The sequence below is a fragment of the Anopheles marshallii genome, chromosome 3 (assembly GCF_943734725.1).
Source record: "Anopheles marshallii chromosome 3, idAnoMarsDA_429_01, whole genome shotgun sequence".
Taxonomy (NCBI): domain Eukaryota; kingdom Metazoa; phylum Arthropoda; class Insecta; order Diptera; family Culicidae; genus Anopheles; species Anopheles marshallii.
The window spans coordinates 48,282,059-48,296,853 of record NC_071327.1 but is presented as its reverse complement, the minus strand read 5'-3'; the positions used below and the strand labels follow the sequence as shown (position 1 = coordinate 48,296,853).

At 42.1% G+C, this 14,795-nt stretch overlaps 1 protein-coding gene across 1 annotated transcript; it reads right to left on the bottom strand.

Annotated features, from left to right (window-relative positions):
• Positions 1-3,937: 3,937 nt before the first annotated feature.
• On the bottom strand, positions 3,938-5,267 carry LOC128712012 (ADP-ribosylation factor 6). The gene is made up of 4 exons (XM_053806905.1): positions 5,186-5,267; positions 4,951-5,106; positions 4,736-4,882; positions 3,938-4,162 (listed from the first exon to the last, which is right to left on the bottom strand). Exons 1-4 carry the CDS (start codon positions 5,265-5,267, stop codon positions 4,020-4,022), a joined length of 528 nt encoding a protein of 175 aa, XP_053662880.1. The 3' UTR covers positions 3,938-4,019.
• Positions 5,268-14,795: the final 9,528 nt, after the last annotated feature.

Below are 14,795 nucleotides of genomic sequence, written 5' to 3'. Positions count from 1 at the left end.
ATTGAGTTGATGTACGCCAGTCGCCAGCCATGGACTAGCTAAAGACGGCTCCCACCTGTGAGCGGTTTAGAGGTCCTGCAGCAGGCCAGCCAGCAGGTTCGTGAACTGCCAACACTACCCAGGTCATTTCAATCAGCTTTGGAGAATGCCTTACTGCTTCGGTTCCATGTAAGTGACCAGCTGGGCTGTACAGTTGATAAACTGTTTTTCGAGCCGAAGTGTATCGCAAAGAACCTCTGGAAAATATTTTTTTTAATTAAAGGCCCCACTATCATTCAGCCAAGGGCCTCCAAGGGGATTGATCCACCACTGATCACTGATCGTATCACTAGAAACTAGAGATGGGAATTTTATTTCTTTTTAAGGATTTAAATCCGAGTTAAAGAATTAGAATGAATATTTAGCTCTTATACTCATCCTTCAAGATTTCATTAATTTCAAATAAGTAGCCGGAGGGGGGGGGGGATATGCTGCGGCATTCATCTCATGATTTAAATCGTGAGTCTCAACCGTGAGTTTAAATCTTTAACTCACGATTTATCTCCTGAGTTAACTCTTGTGGGAATTAAGATCGCCGTCAAGAATTAAATCACGAGTTAACTCTTACAAGAGTGAATTCACGATTTAAATCATGAGTTGACGGTCGCGGTGAAGAATTAAATCTTAATTAGTTTGACAAATTCAATTCCTTTGGAATGAGTTAAATCGCAAAGAGTTATAAATACTCTTTTTCGATATTAGGGTTAACTCACTCCCTAGACGGGTTTAAATCATGCATTCATTCTGAATCATTGTGCACATTACTACTAGAAACGTTAAATACCCACTTGGCAACCAATTCTCGTTTGTAATTTAAATTCGTTTTCGGTTTTGAAATATTTCAGCCCTCTTTTCGCCGCAAAAGTTCAATTTCGCCACAACCTGTAACCAAGCGAAAGCTTCTCCTTTATGAAAACGCTAAAGCTGTTTTCTTACACACGTTGTGCTGAAACAAAAAAGGGGAACTTTTACTTGTTGTGCTATATTTTCATCTCTTTCGGACAAGTGTATTGTGCATGCACGCTTTCTTTTTCTCTCTCTCTCTCTCTCTTTCTCTCTCTCTCTCTCTCTCTCTCTCTTTGTATGGTTCACGGTTCTCAAAGAAACTTCAATTCTAAATAAAAGTACATTTTGATTCCATATACTGAATATTTCGAAATAATTTTCCATTTGATTGTTTGGCACACTTACGATTGAACTGTGTATCGTAAATAGACACTGAAATAATCTTTAAAAAATAATCACAACACTTCGATAGGCACACCTCACGATTCGTAAAACACGGTTCCATTTTTGTTTCCCATTCGTTTATTTTGTTATTCTTACATAGTATCAATTAGTTGTTTTGTTTTTATTACTCTTTTACCGTACAATAATATTTACAAACGTTCGTCTCTCACAGGCAGAAATAAAACATAATTTTCCGACAGTTATCAAGTATCTAATTGTTGCTTCTAATCTAACGTTCCTTTTCTTTTCTCTGCTCGTACGCAAGAGTGTTGATCGCTTCTGTATCCTTCGCGTTCGTCCATGTGTTATCACCGCTTCTGCTCGTCGTTCGCTGCTGTCGGATTTCCCACACATTCTCTATTCCTATTTCTAATCAATGAACAGACTGTACTGCAGATTGGCTCGATAGAATGGTACACACTCATCGAATACATTCGTATTGCCGCGAAACGTAAATGAAGGCTGTGTCTTGTTTGGATGCATAGGCAGCACAAGTGACGTGTTGTTTAACGTGAATGTTTACTGTCCAATTTACGTAACCATTTATAGCCAACCATTGCTTAATTCGATAGTTATTCCCCTAAAAAGCAAATTGATCTTCATGTTTCACTTGCCAACCTTACTATCGGCACTCGCTGATGCACTTTATTGTAACTGTGTATATACAGATCAAATGAACATTCAACAGTCAAATGACCGAGCTCTTTCGTTTGCCGATCATTGTTTACCCTTTTGTTATCTATTGTACGATGCTGATCGTTTCCATTCTTGCACTACCGCACACATGTACCCTATCGTTGCTTTACGTTTTACGACTGAAGTTTCTTTTGTTTGTTAAATATATTTTTTGTTATATAGATTGGCGGCAAAGCAATGCGGTCCATCCACTGCCAGCCATTAGATTCCCCTAGCATAACGCTTTATTTGGCAAAACAAGCAACACAAATTCAAGCTGTTGGTCATACAAATACCACAGGTTTCTATTCAGTTCGATCAATACAGCGCATCCTGCCATCGACTACTGATCGCACACACAAACTTTCCAGTGTACTACACATCATTGAGACACCCAAAACTGAACTCACTCGATGTAATCCAACGCTTCGTTACCATTATTATTAAATGTATCTCACGCAATAGTAAAACGTGTAAAAGTGATTTCTACTGTGGTGTTTTTTTTTTTGTTCAATTTCTGCTTCCACTAGAGTTTCCCTTCCCGAAAGGAGATTTAGCTATGGGTAGATATAATTAATTACATTACCACGCTACAAAATCAAACTATTCTTCTTACGAAACGCGATGGAAAAAATAATCGTCTCCACGCACTAGAGTTGGTGCCTAATAAACTTGGGCATTGAACCTACGTAGAACCGACTTGGGAAGAACGAATGTACAAGTTCCATGTGCACTGTTGTGTCTAGTCAAGTTGGGATGAACTGTTCTACACTTTCATGCATTGTGAGTTGCCAATAATAATGTGTTAAACATGATGGACTGACTATTTAGCGTATGCTATCATTTATAGTGTTGTGTTACGTGGCCAGTTTGGATTCACTTTCAAATGTTATGTTCAGAAGGACAGCATAACAATAACGCTCATAAAGGATTCGAAAAAAAATCAAACCTTAATGGTTAGTACTATGGTTTAAACTATCTCACTCAAATACGTTTGCCAACAAAATAAAGCTGAAAAAACACTTCGAAGCGCTCAAGACAAAACGAAGTGAAGTTACTTTTGTAGTGATCATCAAGGACAGAAATCCAAAAGGACGGGGGGTGAGCAAGGGCGAGAATGCGTTTCGGGTTTCGATCGAAATAGGGGAAGTAAACACTAAAATAGCGTGTGCAATTAGTTATGATTTTACGCTTCCCGTACGGATTGAATTACCAGCACTGCACTGTCTTTGATTTCCACGACATAACGCACGCTCTTTCCACCACCGGCAAAGAGCATCACTAACAAGCATTACACATTGGACTACGCTTATTTACTGTATATATATATTTACATACATATGCGCACATACATAGGTGTGTGTATGTATGTAAAGACATAGTGAAGTTTTTGTATGTTTTCTTTTTTACTTTTGCAACGATGCTCTCACACGAGCCCTCCACACATTGTTTTCTTTAAAGAGAAGAACGCGTTTAACATTATTTCCTCTCCCATTGGATCAATTTCATAGATTAGAATTAGATAATTTATACCCTCTCTATCGCCGACTGTCGTACGGATGTCGTTTGTTTCGCATAACAACAATCCTGCTATAACTATCCTGTGCACGGGAGTTGGTGACGATGGGTTGAGAACGAGTTTATCCTTAGATGTTTGTCCTATCATTGTATCTAGGCGCGCCGTGTGTGCACTATTTACCAACACACCGATACACGTGTGAGTGTTTTTGTACTCTCCTCTCCGTACTACTGCTGCAGCCTTCATTTCTGCATCTCATATCTTCACCGTTCATCTAACTTGCTGCAAATCTACTCTATTTGTCCTACTGTTATATGATAGGGATAATGTTTTCATTTCAGCAAACAACAAGCGGCAATGTTTTGCTTCCCTCGGTGAGCGAAACTGAGGGAGACGAATGATGAGAACGGTGAGGGGATCGGGGAACGGGAGACGAAGGACTTTCTTTTGTTTTTGCTGCTGCATACGTTTAAATATATTGTGGATGTTCTTGCTAGGCGACGGCTTCGTTAACGGCCCGGTCCACTGCCGTCCGATGCGATGCTTACAATTATTCTCATAATTTGTGGTTGGACGTTAGCCACGTCAGTCCCTCGTACAGACCGTCGCCGGTGGTGGCACAGGAAGGCTGCACGTACCAGTTCCGGTCGCGTATTCGCGTCAATCCAAGCTTTTCCTGAATTTCATGAGGTTTCATTGCTGGAAGAAAAGAGAGAATCACCACGTTACGATTTCGTTTATAGATGACTGCAGGTATAGTCAATTAAATTGATACCGTAAAATCAATGAGATAAGGTTCTAAGATGTCCTTGTCATTTTAGCTTAATTATGCCTATCGATGTTAATCTTACTTCCTATTTCACATACACCAATGTACCTGTTGCTGCTGTAAATAGTTCTCAAACAGCTCACCATGAATTGCCAAATTTAAGCCATAATGCGAAAGAGGTAACTTATCTCGTCACGTAATATTTCGTTACGGGCCTGCATATATTCACACACCCGTTCGGAACAAAAGCAACCGCGATAGCGTAATCTAATCTCGTATCTTCATATATTGCATTGCGCACAAAAAGTTTTATTCTCCTGATTACAACGGCCAAATATAAACAATTTCCTGTTCGTTTGGCCTTGCTTGCCCGATATGGGGGTTAGTCTCAGCGGTGCGTACCACAGTGTCCAAAAGCATTACTCAACTCTTTTCCCATACTGTAAGACTATCCTATTCAAGTGCGAACCGTAGCGATTCCCTAAGAAAAACCGCTTGCTCACCTTCTGGCAGGTCTTGCTTGTTTGCAAATATCAGTATGATCGCATCCCGCATTTCGCGATCGTTTATTATCCGATGCAGTTCCTGCCTCGCTTCATCTATCCGATCACGATCCGCACAGTCTACCACAAAAATTAATCCTTGAGTACCTAAAAAGAGGGAAAAAACATATGATTAATACAATATTAGTACAACATGATCCGTTAAGATTTCTTACCCGTATAGTAGTGCCTCCAGAGGGGTCGAATTTTATCCTGTCCACCAACGTCCCACACGTTGAATTTGACGTTCTTATACGTTACGGTTTCTACGTTGAAACCGACCGTTGGAATTGTGGTTACCGATTGACCTAACTTTAGCTTATACAGTATAGCTGCAACGAAACGAATATTTGTTAACCATACAAACACGCATTGCGTAACTCTTCCACCCCTCATGATCACAACACTTACTTGTTTTACCGGCTGCATCTAGACCAAGCATCAGGATTCGCATTTCCTTGTTGCCGAAAATTTTCGAAAGCAGTTTCCCCATGTTGAATGCGGATGGGATTTAAACTGTTTGTTCGATAAGGTAAAGTGGCTTGTGAATGCTGTGGGCCGTGATGTTGAGTTACCCGAACGGATGCACAGACACATACACACACCAACGTCTATCACCGTCGTCTAGTGTGCACCTCGACCACCTAACGTGCCTTGCCTCACCAGTGCACCATATTCCGTAGATAGCTTCAGTGTGTTCTTAACGTTCAATTGCTCTGCAATGGAAGAAGGAAAATAATCCGATGTTATTGAACGCTTCCCAAACTGTGGACCAAACTCAAGGGGGGTGAAATAGAAATGATTCAGTGGAAATCGATTTTTTAACAGCATCCGACGTGAAACCGCAACCAGAGTGGGGTTTTGGGCCAGAAGCAGAGTCTTTGCATTTCCGACAGCCGATGACCGCAACTGCTCTCTAAAGGGTAGTTTAAACTTTGCATAGCCGGAAAGCACCGGAAAAGCCACAACCAGATTCAGATGACTACAACGAATGATTAAATAGTGAATGAACATGAAGCATTCCCGACTCAACTTAATTTGAGAATCAGTACAGCTCGCAGCAATTGTTTTGGACGATCCAAGCCTAATGTCATTAGGCATCGGACAACGGAAAGCGAATCATCAATCACCCATTCTGAGGTTAGCAATATATTAGATGACTAATAGCATTTCTTGTCATGTAGTCTATGTGCATCAATTGTTTTTTTTTTAATTCAATTATTGAGAAGCAAGTAATTACGGTACAGATACCGACTATCTTAACATTTATTGTGCCATTTGCACCTTTCCTTCTTTTCCGTCCATATACCGATAGGGGGTTTTCCCGCCAAACTCACTACCCCATCAATGAAATGTCAATCATTAAGTATACATTTTTATCATGCAATATTTACGCTCGGTTGTACACCTTCTTCCCACTCTAGCATTGCCTGCTCGTTTTTGACGCACAAAGGTTAAAGTCGATTTATGATATTTACTTCCGTTATCAGGCATTGGGACGCTACAATTTCCGGTAAACCAAGCGACCCCACGGGCAATCGAACGAAGCGTTTCTGAATTATGTGCCAACCCCGCTGTTAGCTGCCGCCGCCTTAGTGTAAAGCAACCGTCTTATTTTTGCATAAACGTTATGGCTTGCAAATTCTTTTAACCTTTGCACACTAAACTGAAGGCGCAGGTTACCCAAAGGCGTGCAAAGAAGGAAATAGACGGCAATGGAGAAAAAGCTCATTTTTACGGGAACAAAAAGTATGAAAGCAATATGAGAAAGCGAGCAGGAAAAAGTAACAGCATGTTTGCCCCAATAAGTTACATAAATCCAACAGTTTGTACGTGGGAAGAAAAATGCGATCGCGGTACATGGGGCAGGGCAGACTGGTAATAATCACAAGTACGCTACCAAACCGTGGGAGTTTCGAGAGCTTCCAAACGAAAAAAAAAACAGAGCTAAAAAATAGTTTATCAGCATAATGAAGCACCCACCCACCGTCCGACAGTTTATTGGTAGCTCCCAAACATCGTTGATAATAGCGTGACGATGAAACTTTTGCGCCAAGCGCGTAAAATACGGATGACGTACCAGTGCCCGGTGCGTACGACGGGGAGGGGTGCATATTTGTGTCGCTTCCGCGGGCTTATGAAAAAAAACCTTTCAATTACCAACCCAACTGCTTGATGTAATACATTTTTTTACAGAAACAAGAAAAATAACAACATCTCTAACAGCTTGAAAACACCAGAAATTCATTCACAAATTGCTGGTTGCAGCAGACGCAAGAACTGATCGCCATCATTTTCCAACGTCGCACTTGCACAACCCCCGATTCATCAATACCCGAAGCGGAAGGAAATAAAAAGTGCAAAATCCCTCAATAGTATGCCAATAATTTATGCTTCCCGCGTAATTCTACGTCAATCCACGTTAGCGCTGTACTGACAACTGTGATTGTGTCGGTCGGAGCGACTGCAAACCATTCGTTGGCATATTGTGACGCAACGGAATGGTGATCGTGTCCCGCCGTGTACACGATCCACGACGATGATGTAAGGGACCGATGGTATTAACTCGCTGGACAAACCCAGAAGTAACGCGTAAACTTTGCAACACCAGTATAGAAATTGTTTTATCGCATTCTTTTTTTTCAAACGCATGATGTCGGTGCGCATTCATCAAGTGCTATAGAATGTCCCACAAAACTCCGGTATGAGTTCTAGTGCTTCCTGCTGATTAATTAACCCTTTTCCCTCATTCCTGCCATTCAACCCACCGAAGTGAGGGGACGGATGGGCGATTAGGACGGGGAGGTGGGTGGCAGAAGAATTATTAACCTAACACACGTCAAGCCAATCCCAATGGCATGGGCACGAACGAGGGGGACCATTAGCCCCGTTGTCAGGGCCTTCGGCATCGGTTAGGATAGCGGGTCGATGATGATAGCGGCACGCACATGACAGTACACACAGGAGAGCATGTCTGAGTGCTATTGCTACATGATGGTGAAGGAAACATTTTAAGTTGCAGATCACGACTTCGACGGAGACTCGGAAATACCAAGAATTACCACCATCGGTTCCCAGCAATCGTTATGCTGCGAACAATGAGGCAAACACGTGATGTTAACGCACAAACGGCGACACAGTGAGTAGTTCAATTCACTGGTATCTTTCTGGTATCTAAAATGTTGGAGAAAGGAAATATTTAAACAAGATAGTAATGTAAATTTTAGCTTCGCATCGAATGTATACAGTGCTGCTCTTCACTAAAAAATAAATTCTTTTAATTGATGACAAAACATCACAGAAAGTTCAAAATTCTCTCATCTGTTAGCGTCTAATTCTTTGGTCCGGTGGGCGTTTGTAATAAGGTAGCGATATATTTTCTCTCGTCACCCTTCATTTAACCCACATAAAAAAAGGAACAATTATCGATTTAGTGTCATCCCCACACAGTTGCGTTAGTCGCGATCAAATGGAAACTCGAGCACAAGAGCAAAGACGAGAGCACGCGAAGCTTTTCCAGGTCATTGAAACCCATACCTTCTACGTCTAATGTACTATACCGTTGCAGTTTCGTTCGTTCTTTCATTGGCTATGGCTAGACACACAGCCGAGTCGAGGGTGCCGTGATGATGCTGCCAACCTCCAACCAGCGACACCATCAACACGTGCGGTGGGCCGAAAGGTTTTATTGCCATGAACGAATGGCGGACCGGTTGGTAGACATTGTGGCGGAAGCATCCGCCACCCGGGTATCGTCGTGCGAGCTAGTCTCGCGACTTTTTTATCCACCTTCTGTAATGCTAGCTGATAGCACGTTCTTTGCACTGGACTTTATTGATCTCATTTTTTTTCTTGTCTGTCTGAACAATTGCGGTCCGACTGTTGAACCTACGCAACACTAGTTGCAACACGGATAAGAAATGATTGACCGTACAGACCGTAAAAATAGAAATGGCACATGAAGTTGGTAGATATCCAACAACAAAAGAGAACAACCTTTAAGTAATTTTTTTACGACATCCGAACGAACCAAATATGAATTTGGCGTCATCTTTCGATAAAAAATAGCACCACAGTCATTTTTTAAAAATCGCCATCTACAGCAACAGCAGACGAGATAATTTCCAAATGAAATATGTTGGTCAAGATCGTCAACACCCACACGCACAGCTGGATCACATTACACAGCGAACTGTGGCAGCAGCAGCAGCTTACGGTTACCCATTTGCAACCGAAAACATGTAAACGAAACAGTAATAAAATTAAAGCTTTATTACATCATCCTCATCATCATCATCATCTTTTGCAAAACGCAACTCACCCCAGTGCAAAATCTCATTTCCATGCTCTATATTCGCGGCGTCCTTCTATCTTATTCGAACCTCCCAAACGGGCCAAATGGCATTACACGACGGTGGGCACAGGATACCAGCTGAGTACATATCATATTTTGCACTCTTGTATCTAGCCAGACTCTGAACCAGTTTTATGCCTGACTGTTGGATGGGAAGTGAGGTTCATAATTTTATTTCGTAAGATCTACCTTAAATTAATAACGATTATTTATAACTATCATTTTTGAAGGCACCCACGGTCCAATTAGGTACTAAGATGAGTGTTGTCTATGGTGCTGGTGAGTGCACAATTTGCCATTTTCCGTGAATGAAAATTAAGGACCGATTTGTCTTGAAAGTACTTGAAAACCCAACCGCACCAAAATCGTTATTTAAGGTTACAATTAGTGTCATCAGATGCGTATATTCGCAACATTTAATATTTATTCTACACACAGCAAACGCTCCGTGCAGAACGACCCATTCACAAGGGATGATTTAGATGCGTCTGTCACCAAAGTTACTGTCCGTCGGCTTCCCCCGCGCACCCATGCTGGTCTTTTGTAGTGTCAATCAAATCGAATAATCTAATTTCCGGCCACCATACCGGGTGGCCCCATTATTCTTGAGGCCATCAACAATTCTACCGACACGAGCTCCCCGAGGAGCTACACCAACGCCATTCGGCAACGGTCGGTATAACCCAGGAACGGATGGTGCAGCGAATGCCTAATGTTCCACTGTGAACGCGAAGCATTATGATATATGCTTCTCTTGAGATCTGCCGCACGGTAGCTTTATGGCAATGCCCTGATTTACTTTCTGTCTTCCATTCTGCACAGAAAGATGACAGAAACGTGACAAAACAGACGGTAACCGCCGGTATAACGTATTGTATTATGCATGTAGTACGGGATATGAACATAAATTGTATAACGCATAAGACTGAAACTTTTGTGTACCTTTAAACCATTTTTAACGATCAAGAAGATCGTTTGATATAAAATAAGCTTAAGATACGCTGCACGATCTCGAACAGCACCCAATATTCTCATGCGAAACTAATCCAATTTATTGTTGAATTGAATGATTGCAGCGACTTGTTAAAGACTTCATCTCAATTGACCATACACCCAAGCCGCCACTCTTTGGAACTGGTTCAGGTCTATTATTGCTTATCACGAAGGCAGGTTTTGTTCGCAAACTTCTAAAGAACAAACCGTACACGCCGGTCCAACAAATTGGTATAAAGCTGCTGTTGTAATGATGCTTGTACTAACACAATCATTACAACCACCCAGCACCTTCCGCGGGAGCAAACACTAAACAACTTCGAAGATACCCAATCGTCTCCCAAATTTAGCACAAATCCAATTTGTTTGAACGCAGATTTTTGGCGTGTACCCGCAGGGTAATTACAAACCAAGCAATTCATCACCGTTTACAGCGATAACAGATACCGTACAGACTCGTGCTAAAGTTTGCTAGTGATTGCAACCTTATTAATAGTCTGTTAGGCTTTTCACGGCCTATTTTTAAGGTCCATTTTCAGTACTCTTCATACTTTGTGCACTTGTTTCAGCTATCTGTGAAAAAGGAAAACCGAGCGCACAGATAGACAAAATCACTCCACAGAGCTGGAACATCCTACAGCAATTGCTGGGCCCGTCTTACCACAAAAGGGAGTTGATTGCTGGGGATTGGAGATTGTCCGTACAACGGGAAAACCTCAATTTGTGTTTTTTTGTCTTTCTGTCTGCATGCCAGGAAATCTAACAGATGGAGCTGAAGAGGCGCAGAAAAATAGACGACAAATAAATATTAGCTTTTACTCGACTATTTCTGGAGATCATGATACCTCTAAACCTCTGTGCATGGTTGCCACGGATGGAATTGAAACCGGCATGCACACATACACAGCCAACCGAGACATCACGAGCGCATTATAAAAAAGCCCCAGCTTTGCCATCAGTTTGCTTCGTTTGCTCGATAAAAAGCCCTCCAAATGCTGGCTACCAATCAGGGCTCCGAAAAAGGCTTCGTTCATATCCCTTGTGGGTCGAGATGAAAAAGGATAGACTTACTGCTGTTGGACCGCCTCGGCGCAACGTGTACCACGGGCCGTACGATGTGGAACAAAACACACCCACGGAGGGATAAAAATAGGTTCCAGGCACCGCGCCGACATCGACTGTCTACAAATTTAACATCGTTTACTGATCCTTCAAAGAATTTTCGTGTAATAACCTATAGGTAGGAAGACTCCATTTCAACCATCATCAACCTTTACCAAATTCGCAAATTCTTCAGAGAATTTGATAATGTCCTGAACAATTTCCTCTGCCAATAAGGGTCTTCTTGTGCCAGCAATACCAATGGGTATATACTACCCGCTATGGTTACGAAACTTGCCATCGGTAAAGGACAAGGACATCGTCATTAACATCATCATCATCATCAGGGTACCAGCATGATCGGACGGATGAAAATTAATCATGTTCTTCATGGAAAACCAAACATTTCCGATCAAACGGGGGAGGGATCCGTCCGGCATTCTCGTCGTTGTTGGTCCCATTTCATACGATTCCGGGCAGCGCCACAACCATACCCATCCAAGGGCACACACCGAGGTTTTTCATCGATATTTTATGAGTGAAGCGGTGTGTGGTTTGTGGTTTTGTTTGATTTTTCACCACACACACACACACACGCGCGCATCATACCACAGCACAAAAACATAAATGCGTTTTCCTACCCTATTTTCGGTCCACATCATAAAACATCATGGTGTATAATAATAATAATAACGACGACGACATCGACGACGCACATCACCCCGAAAAGAATTCCCTACAGTACGGAGGGGAACGCATGAGAAAGAGATATACCAGACAGGTACCGGGACCTCCCCATATCAATACCCGGTTCCGGTTCAAAAAGCCTTTCCGGTTCCTGTGGTGTTGTGTGTGCACCAAACGGGGAAGCGAGAACCAGAACCACACAGCAAGACCGACGGGTCTGTCTCTCCGAAACCCATGGTTTATATGGAAGGGAACAACATACTTTCGCTGCAAACCATCGAAAGCTAACCACACCAATGCGTCGTACCCCACGTCACAATTCCGAACCCGTTCGATCCTCCCTTCGCTAAAGGTCAGCAAATTAAAGCAACAAAAATTATAAGGAATAAAAGACGAAACAATCGAGCAAAGCCAGCAACGGAAAGGGCCGCACATATTGGCAGAGGGTGGAGAACAGTTCCAAACCGGGGTGGCGACAACGAACAGAAATAAATCAATTTTCTACCTTTATTTTTCCGGTGGAAAACTCAACCACCGGAATCCGAGAACAGCGATCGGGTTTGGAAAACAGCATCAGCGAAATATCGGCGGTCGCTCACGGACGGACGGAAACATGCTCAAACTGGAACTTGTTTGAGTTTCGAGCAAAAGTGAAACCAATAAAATACAAATAATGTTACGTTCCGGTTACGCGATCGAATGCGATTTCGGTGTTTTTTTTTTGGGCTCACTGGGCTCACTAGAACACATCACATTAAATGACTGTGTCCCTGTGACTTCACAACCCAACATAATTGTCAAATATGGCACTCTCTTGCGAGTGCTTAAACTGCAGAAGTGCGAAAAACTTGAGCAGATGCTTGTAGGGAAGGATATATAATGACTGCAAGCAAGATATGAGCATAATTTAAATTAGCATGCGGCATAACTTTTAAGGGAGCAGTTTTATTTCTATATCATTAAAATACACACGATCTTATCTAATGGAGCTGAGGGATTGGGACGGAGTCCGAGTTTCGCCGATGGGTGCTAATTTATTCATAAATTAAACGTTTCAACGGACAGAGTTCATGAACAAGTTCCATTTTTCTTATCCGTTTCAGTCAAAATTTTTGCCACAAACTTGTACTGTACTTTCAAAGCTAAACAAAGTTCTTACAGGTTTAATGGTTATTTGTGAGAGCTTGGTGGTATTACCAAGTTTTGAAGCATTTTTACTGTTAATTACAATAGAAATAATAAAATAAAATAAAATTCAATTAATTTAACAATTTGTACGCTCTTAACTATTAGTTCGTCTAATAAATTCTCATTATCCCACATCATACTAGTTCAGATGCGATGACATAAGATTCAATCACAACCCTATTCTGATGCTCATGATCATTGGAAAACTGCATACCGAGAGCATATTTTCACAAATCGCGCACACTTTGGTCAGTTATAGGGCCCCGTGTGGCACAGTGATAATTAGACGCCGTGCGCGTTTGCCCACAAACACATCCCACGTTTGAGTGATGATGGATGCGTTTCACATGAACATTCAAGTGCCGGCAAAAGTGATACTAATTTCTCTTACGTCTAACCCATATGCCACACCTTTCCCTACCTAAGCCCTTCATCACTCCCATGTTACCTCCGTACCGGCTAATTAACGACATCATCATCATCAGACGGTTTGGCCCGGAGGAGGTCCTGTCACTACTATTCACGGTGCACACGAGTAGTGGCACCGGTAGAGCATGCTAAACACTGGGTTGGGTGCGTGGTATGCGCAGCCAATGTTGTGCGAGCGTGGATAAATGAAACATGACACACCACAACGGCCCACCACCCACATTCGCAAAGGGGAGGGAATGGATTGTGGTGAGGGGTAAACAAGGTGAAGCAAAAATTAGTTGCAGATGGATAGTGATAAAGCTGTAACGCTTCACTAGCATCCTAAACAGAAGCATTTATGGGATGAGTGTACGCTGAAAAGAAAACTAGTGGGAAATCTCTGAAACGAATATATAAATTTCTAAATAAGTTATCAAATTTTTCAGAGTAGATTTATGATGTAAAAATAAACTAGCAGAGTCATTCAACATGAATTTATCAAAACCAAATTTGGCAAAACGAAGCGAAAACATGCAACATTTAAAAATTCAGACCATGTAAGCAACAAAATATCGATCAAGCTAGATCCATGGTAGTGGACCAGTCAATGTAAACGCAAGCGTCAGAACACGCTTCAAGCTCTTCTAAGCACAACTGACTACCGACATGCAGTACCACACGCATGATTAATCAGCAAACGCAACGACATTTGGTGGCAGCACGAAAAAAAAAACATCAAAACACTCCACCACCATACTACACCACAGTAGATGAATGGACTTCATTGCGAGAGGAAACAAAATTTAGGAAAAAAAGGAAAATAACAACAACACAGCATAAACAAACACACCACAACCATGCACCAAACAGAAGAACGATAACGAAAGAGAAGACGAAGCATACATGCATAGGCACAGCAGATAAGAGTAGCACGCAACAGCAACATAAGTGTGGCGATAAAACATTCCATTTTCACCCATTTCATATTCACTTAATTTGTCGGCGATGCGGAAAAATACCGACCAGTTGGAAAGGTGAGACCGTAAAAAATGTGCGAGGGCGAATGATCTGGCTCAAACACACACACACACACGCACACAGATGTACGGTTGGCAACGCAAATGCGAGCAAACCGTACGCGCCTTTGCACTGCGATCATGTTTCCGGTCGCACAGAGAGACATCGACACGGTCATGAGGGAGGGCAAGAGCTCTGGCTAAGCATCTGGTTACATTGGGGAAAAAGCGGCTCAATATCAATATTTGATCAAGCGTTTCAATATGAACA